General features: G+C 42.0%; 1 protein-coding gene across 1 annotated transcript; it reads left to right on the top strand.

The window, feature by feature from the left end:
- The first annotated feature begins 5,889 nt into the window (after nucleotides 1-5,889).
- On the top strand, nucleotides 5,890-7,601 carry LOC144266451 (olfactory receptor 4S2-like). Its single transcript, XM_077819900.1, has 2 exons — nucleotides 5,890-6,428; nucleotides 7,202-7,601. Exons 1-2 carry the CDS (start codon nucleotides 5,890-5,892, stop codon nucleotides 7,599-7,601), a joined length of 939 nt encoding a protein of 312 aa, XP_077676026.1.
- The last annotated feature ends 212 nt before the right edge of the window (nucleotides 7,602-7,813 follow it).

The raw sequence follows: 7,813 nt of genomic DNA, 5'->3' as shown, positions 1-7,813 counted from the left end.
GCAAAATAAAAAATGGATTGATGAATATATCTACAACCAAAGCAGGAACTTTGGGTCACTCTGATCTATTGAGTTCTGTTGTTTGTTTTGTGTGGTTTCAACACTGGTGTGTTCATGAAAGTGTTTGCAAACCCCAAACTTTTCACAGATATTATTGCAAATTTTTCTGAAAATTGGTCCCAGAAAGAGTACTTTCCCCCCTTTCATTATTCTCCAGGTGAAAAATGTCATCCCTTCAAGCGGGGAGCAGGGAGTATATTATATGGCTTGGGTGTCTTGTCTCACAAAAGAACAAATAGCAAAGACTAAATAGTCAAGATGAGCGGTTTGTGAACAAACCATAAATTAACATCATTAGTCCCAACTACTGTCCAAATACTTAGAAATACCAAATTCATTCAAAGGAAATGAGGTTCATTAAACAAATGATTTGTTAAGCAAAAACGGAGTCTAATTCCTGGTGAATACTGTTTTAAAGGAATAGTTTGGCTTTGCCGTGTGCCCGCTCTGAGAGAAGTGTCAGAGTCTTGGTTTTGTGTCATTACAGCTAGGCTAACATCACAGGTCTCTCATTATGGATCAGTGCAGGACTGGTTCCATCGGCCGGTAATTGCGGGTGTGGGTGTTTATCCCCACTCCCAATACATATCTTGCACCCGTGAACAAAGGGCAGCCACTTGCAAAATCTGTGTGGCCTTTGATCCAGGTCCCAGTGAAATCAGTGGGAACCTTTCACTGGCTTTCACACTAGGAACACAGCACCACTGGTAGTGCTAGACTTCCCACCCATGCTGGGTCCTCCCTTCACTCCAGCTGTAGGCCCAGAGCAGGCCTGCAGTGGCATGTCAGCAGCCTCTTGTGACAAAATGTAGTAGGACCCATTTGGCCATGCACTTCCCCAGCGCCCTCACTGGTTGATTTTGCTATAATGTGTCTGCTGTAAAGCTTGCTGAATCGTCCCTTCCCTTGCATTGTTATGATTAAGTCCGGTAATTTTACTGCATGAGCATGTAGAACAGAAATTGAAATATTGTTAAATCTCTTATTTCAGTGATTGTTTAGGAATAGAACAAGGTGACATTTTTCCACTGAAACTTTTTTCCAAGCAAAAAATGCAGATTCAGGTAAACTGATATACTTAGCATTGATTTCACTGAATTGTTTTGGTCGGGGGGGAAGGAAACTTTTAAAAATTTCAGAAAAAAAATTGTTTTGATTTTTCTATAATTTTATTTAAAAAAATAAAACATTAAGAATTATTCAAAACTAAATCAACATGTTTCATTATTGGTCAAACAAAATGTTTCATTTGACCCAAAATGAAAGTTTTTTTTAAACTTTTCAATTTACCAAAATTTTGGTTTTGGTTCAACCCCAAACAGTTCCTCTCCCCCACCATTTATCTTTGGAATTTCCAGTGAACTGAAAAATCTACTTACACAGCTCTCGTTAGGAGTGATGGCTGTTCACATCCACCATTTCCTAGAGGGCTAACTCTCCATTGCTACATTTCTCAAGATCCCCCTTCCTGAACATTCAGAGACAACTGACGATTTGGATACATGAGTTCCTGCAATGTCTTGTTATGTAGGAAGGTGTCAATAGAATGAACTAGATATGAACCCCGTATGACATAGAAAGGCCTCAAACCTCCCTGTGTGAACTAACCTCGTTATCCCTAGTCTGATTCTTGCTTGCATATTTATACCTGCCTCTTGGAATTTCCACTATATGCATCCGAGAAAGTCGGTATTCACCCATGAAAGCTTATGCTCCAATACGTCCGTTAGTCTATAAGGTGCCACAGGACTTTTTGCCGCTTTTACAGAACACCTAAAGAGACTAAAGACCAGATTTTTAAAGATATTTAGGTGTTGCTCCATTCCGTACTACAAGGCGTGAGTGACTAAGGCTTTTAAGTGTCTAAATCACTTTTGAAAATGGAATTTAGCAATCTAAGTTTCAGTGTGACTCAGGCTGCTTAGTACCTGTTAGTTTTGAAAAGGCAGTGTAGTTAAGTCCCTTAGCCGTTGTAACACCAAGCAGAGAAATATCTAAAAATCTGGACTTAACTGTCAAAACGCACCAAAAGTTTGCCTGAAAGATGTGTCCAAAGCAATGTGGCTTAGCTGCCTCTTCACTGATTGCTTCCAATGGAGACACCCTGAAATGCCTCTGGAAACTCATTATCTCAGGAAATGACATGCTACCACTACATGAAGAAAATGAATACTTGTGGCACCTCAGAGACTAACAAATGTATTAGAGCATAAGCTTTCATTCACTCTCAATATTTCTGCTGTAACTTTACAGCTTGTTGGCTTTTAGCTCATGCTAAGTCGTCAGAAATAAGGGTTTGGGTGGGTTATTTGCTTCGGGGTGCCACAAAGGGACACTCTGAGCCTTGTGTCTATTCAGCAGGAGGGGCAGAAGATCCCTTCACCCTCTCCATCATCTTGGCCATATGGATTCTGGGCTCGTCTCTTCCATTTGGTGCGGCCACTTTCTGGTTGCACAGTGCTGGCACACACAGACCCCCACCAAGGCATGGGTCATCGGGCCTAGGAGCAGTATGGGGCATCTGATGACCCTGTAAGGTATTTACCATCCTGATTTTGCAGAGGTAATTCTTCTACCTTTTCTTTAATTAAAATTCTTCTTTTAAGAAACTGATTGATTTTTCATTGTTCTTAAGATCCAAGGGTTTGGGTCTGTGTTCATGTCAAGGTTCCTTCCCCACTCTGAACTCTGGGGTACAGATGTGGGGACCTCCTTTCCAGCAGCCCCAAAGGAAAAAAATATCCTTTTTAATATCTGTATTTCTCTCTCAAAAATTTTCAAATTGATCTCAAAATGATTTCAGGTTAATCCCACCACGCTGCCAATATGTCAAGGTTCCTTCCCCACTCTGAACTCTAGGGTACAGATGTGGGGACCTGCATGAAAACCTCCTAAGCTTACTTTTACCAGCTTAGGTTAAAACTTCCCCAAGGTACAAATTAATTTTACCCTTTGCCCTTGGAATTTCCACTGCCACCTTACAGGGTGATTAGATTCAAAACATAAAGAATCCCTCTAGGCAAAACCTTAAGTTACAAAAAAGACACACAGACAAGAATAGTCATTCTATTCAGCACAACTCTTCTCAGCCATTTAAAGAAATCATAATCTAACACATACCTAGCTAGATTACGTACTAAAAGTTCTAAGACTCCATTCCTGTTCTGTCCCCGGCAAAAGCAGCATACAGACAGACACAGACCCTTTGTTTTTCTCCCTCCTCCCAGCTTTTGAAGGTATCTTGTCTCCTCATTGGTCATTTTGGTCAGGTGCCAGCGTGGTTACCTTTAGCTTCTTAACCCTTTACAGGTGAGAGGATTTTTCCTCTGGTCAGGAGGGATTTTAAAGGGGTTTACCTTTCCCTTTATATTTATGACAGTTCACCTGTACAAATTGGTGAGGATTATTATCAAGCCTTCCCCAGAAAAGGGGGTGTAGGGTTTGAGGGGCGGGGGATATTTTGGGGGGAAGACATCTCCAAGTGGTCTCTTTCCCTGTTCTTTGTTTAACATGCTTGGTGGTGGCAGCATACTGTTCAAGGACATGGCAAAGTTTGTACCTTGGGGAAGTTTTTAATCTAAGCTTCTAAGAATAAGCTTAGGGGGTCTTTCATGCAGGTCCACACATCTGCACCCTAGAGTTCAGAGTGGGGAAGGAACCTTGACAGGCATGTAGGAAGGTCGGATACGCACATTCACGAGTGGGTTACGCTTTCACTGTGAACGGTATCAAGTGCCTACATGAGGTGGGAGGTCCCAGCACCAGTGATGCTGCTAGACTTCCCAAACTTTCCACAGCAATGGCATCCCAGACTAAGCATAGGGTGGAATACAAGATACCATCCTGGAATGTAAGCAGCAGTGGCCACATCACCAGGCATTTCCTCAGAATTCCCATCATCCTGTGCAGCCAGGGTGTCTCTGAGAACGGACACCACAAGCCCTGGTCCTGTCACAGCTGAGTCACATTATCACGTAGAAGAGAAATCCAAAGGTTGTTCGATCCCATAGATCAGTGATTAAGGGGTGATGCAAATGCCACTGAAGTCAACCCGGTGATTTTCCAATGATTATGCTGGGCATGAGCTCTCTTTGGTTAAGGCCTGATCCAATGGCTGTTCACACACAGCAGGTCCACAGAGCTTGTGGCCTTCTGCCCAACTTCTCAAGGTCACCTTTCTAAGCATAGGAGTGAAATGAGGAACTTGACACAGGATTTCCTGTGCCCTCTTGTTATGTAGTTGGGCGCGAGTAGAAGGAACCGGACAATAGCAGGATCTCTAAGGCCATCACTTGGTGAAAGTATGAGGAGGCGGGGTGGGGGAGGGGGTCCTATTGAAAAATGGAGTTTGAAGACTGAAAGGGACTAACTCTCAGCAGAACTTTGAAAGTTTGCTTCAAATACATGTTTAAAGCTACATAGGGGAGTGCTTCTTCAACAACTATTTCACGGGTGTGAGGATGAAATGTACAAAGCAGAAAATCTATATAGCAGGGAGTATCTGATCACCCTCATCAACTACTTACTGTTGTTCAGACCTGAACACCTTTGCTACATCAGCAGGTTAGAAGCAGGGGAAATAAAACCCATCACCATCCAGGTACATTTTAAGATCTGCAAATGCAACCCATGTGAGTTTTCCAGCAAGGGTGAGTATTTTATGTTCTTCTTTCCCTGCTTAGCTCTACCAATGTAAAAGAAAAACAAAACTACCTTATTAGGATTCATTCCAATCTAATTCCCCGCTCCATCAATCAGTCTCCAACTAATTCACCTAAAGTACGATGAATGTGTCTAAAATCTTCATTACAAGCTTCTCTCTTGAAAAATCTTCACATTATTTTTATTTATTATTTTAATTTTAGTTTTGAAATGTATAAAATAGGTTTATTAGATGCTAGTCTGTAAGCAATGACCACCCCCAAACGATATTTAATCCATTCCTGCTTATGACCACTCATAAATACTTTCTTTTGAACATAGAAAATTTTATTCAGTCACCGCAAATCAAATGATAACACACAAAGGGTCAAGTTCGCTCATCGGCTTCAGCTGCTTTCCACCCCTCTGGCGAAAGAGTTAACTGGTCACTCGAACGGTGTTTGTGGCTGCTTTGCATTTTTGGAACAGCATAAATAATCTGAAGTGTATCCGTGAGTCCTGCTGATAAATTACTGTTTCAATTGGGGTTTTGTGTAAAGCTGGTCAAAATTCTCCCCTGAAATCATTTTTTTCAACGAAAATGCCTTTTCAATTAAATGTAAATTTTGTGAAATAATTTTGTGATGAAAATAATCAGAGACCAGTTTTCAATCCTTGGTTACTTAATGAGGTAACTCAGTTTCACGTTTGCATGTACAAACAATACTTTTGTGAGCATTTATGTGCTCACATGCAAAGGTAGGAGATGTCCTTCATTGAAAAATGGGACTTCTGAAGGTGTTTAACAACGCAATAAGAATAAAATAGAATTTGTATCATGGAAGAGCTGATTGCAAGGCGTAGTTAAGGTTCAGTTTTTCACTTACAATTAAAGCCTTTGATGACTCATTGTGGGGGAAGACTAGAATGAGTCATCTTCAGATTTTCCACTCTAATTATTTTGAGTATATACTGTTCATGGCAATATGTAACTCAAGCCAATTTCCTCTAGTTCCTTGAGTTACATATTGCTCATTTTTATTTTTGGACAAAGTCTACCACTTCAGTCAATGCATCTTGATATTCACCTCATCACTGGTCAATATGTGTTGATTCTTTCTATCTTTGTCTTGTGTCATGGCAGGTGGATTAGCGGTATTCCATATACCCATCATTTAAACTGAGTACATGGAGCCCACACAGAATGTGACTGAATTCATCCTTTTGGGACTTTGCCACAATGAGAAGTTATGGCCAGTGTGTTTTGTGTTCTTTTTACTCCTCTATATCACTACTGTGATGGGAAATCTTCTCATCATTGTCACTGTAAAGAGCAGCCAATATCTGAAGTCTCCCATGTATTTCTTCCTCAGCTATCTGTCCTTTGTAGACATGTGCCTTTCCTCTGTCACAGCCCCAAAACTGATTGCAGACTTCTTTGTGGAGAGGAAAACCATCTCCTTTGATGGCTGCATAGCCCAGCTGTTTGTGGCCCATTTCTTTGGGTGCACTGAAATCTTCCTCCTCACAGTGATGGCGTATGATCGTCACATTGCGATCTGCAAACCTCTCCATTACACAACCGTCATGACTGGATGTGTTTGTGGCTCCCTTGTGATGACTTCATGGGTGGGCGGCTTTGTGCATTCCATGGTTCAGACTGTCCTGACCATCCAGTTACCCTTCTGTGGTCCCAACGAGATTGACAACTATTTCTGTGATGTTGTTAAGGAAAAGTTAGCACATGTGACTCCATTTTGGTTTGGGGCCCACCATTGTTTAAATGCCAGCACATCATACACCAGGAGGAGTGATCCTTAGATACTGAATCCCTGTGAAAATCCTCCTCCTTGTCTCCAGCCTGCCTTGACTCCCAGTATCTGATTTTTGTTAGTCTCTAACTCCCTGTCTCTTGGCCTTGACGTGAGGCCTCCCATCCTGATAATAAAAGTTATTGATGCATGGCTTTAGGACCATGCTGTGTAATTAACATACTGGTATAGCACGAGGAATGCACCAAGCAGGGATAGGTGGTAGATAAGACAAGGGTTTGTTTCTTGGCTAAGGTTTCCGATGCACGAGGGCAACATGCTTTGCTAAAAAGTATATAACCTTTGTATAATCTGTATTCAGGGTCCCCTCCTGGCTAACAGGGGGGCACCACGCTCGAGCGTAATAAACTTAGTGTCTTTTGGGAACTCTGCAGTTGTGGACTTTATTTCTGTGCCTCAGCCTAGATTCGAACTGTGCGTGACCTATCAGGTGCAATTCATAGCATTGGTGTGCGCGTCCTATCAGGTATAATTCGCAGCATTGGTGTGCGTGTCCTATCAGGTGTAATTCGTAGCACTTGTGTGCGTGTCCTACCAGGTGTAATTCGTAGCACTTGTGTGCGTGTCCTATCAGGTATAATTCGCAGCAGTTGTGTGCGTGTCCTACCAGGTGTAATTCGCAGCACTTGTGTGCGTGTCCTACAAGGTGTAATTCGTAACGATGTGCACCCTTTGCTGAAACTGGCCTGCACTGACACTTATCTTGTTGGCATCATGATCCTTGCCAATACGGGGTTGATTTCCTTGACCTCTTTTCTTGTGCTGGTTGTGTCCATTGTCATCATCTTAGTCTCCTTGAGAACTCGCTCCTCCGAAGGTCATCGCAAAGCTATTTCCACTTGTGCCTCCCATATTGCTGTAGTGATTATATTTTTCGGGCCATGTATCTTCATGTATTTAAGACCTTCCACCACCTTCTCGGTGGATAAGATGGTCACAGTGTTCTACACCATTGTCATCCCCTTGCTGAATCCCTTGATCTACACCCTGCGCAATAAGGAGGTGAAAAACTCCATGAGAAAATTAGGGAGCAGAAAAGTGACATTAGGGGTGAAAGGGAAAATGTGATGTGTAGAATGATGGGAGTTCTGCATAGTAATGCTGTTCAGCAGGAATTTTAGAGAAAAGAGAGTTTAATATCGGGGGTGTTCGGTTTTTCTGTGAAAATTCCCAGTGATTTTCTCTGAATCCTCCTATTGCTATTCTCGTTCAATGTGAACGCTTGCAACATTTAAGGCTCAGTGAAAAGTGGAAACTTTTCCAGTTCTTTGTTCAATTTT

Source organism: Eretmochelys imbricata, chromosome 6 (assembly GCF_965152235.1).
Source record: "Eretmochelys imbricata isolate rEreImb1 chromosome 6, rEreImb1.hap1, whole genome shotgun sequence".
NCBI lineage: Eukaryota > Metazoa > Chordata > Testudines > Cheloniidae > Eretmochelys > Eretmochelys imbricata.
The sequence above is the reverse complement of the archived record's forward strand: the minus strand, read 5'-3'. Positions and strand labels throughout refer to the sequence as shown.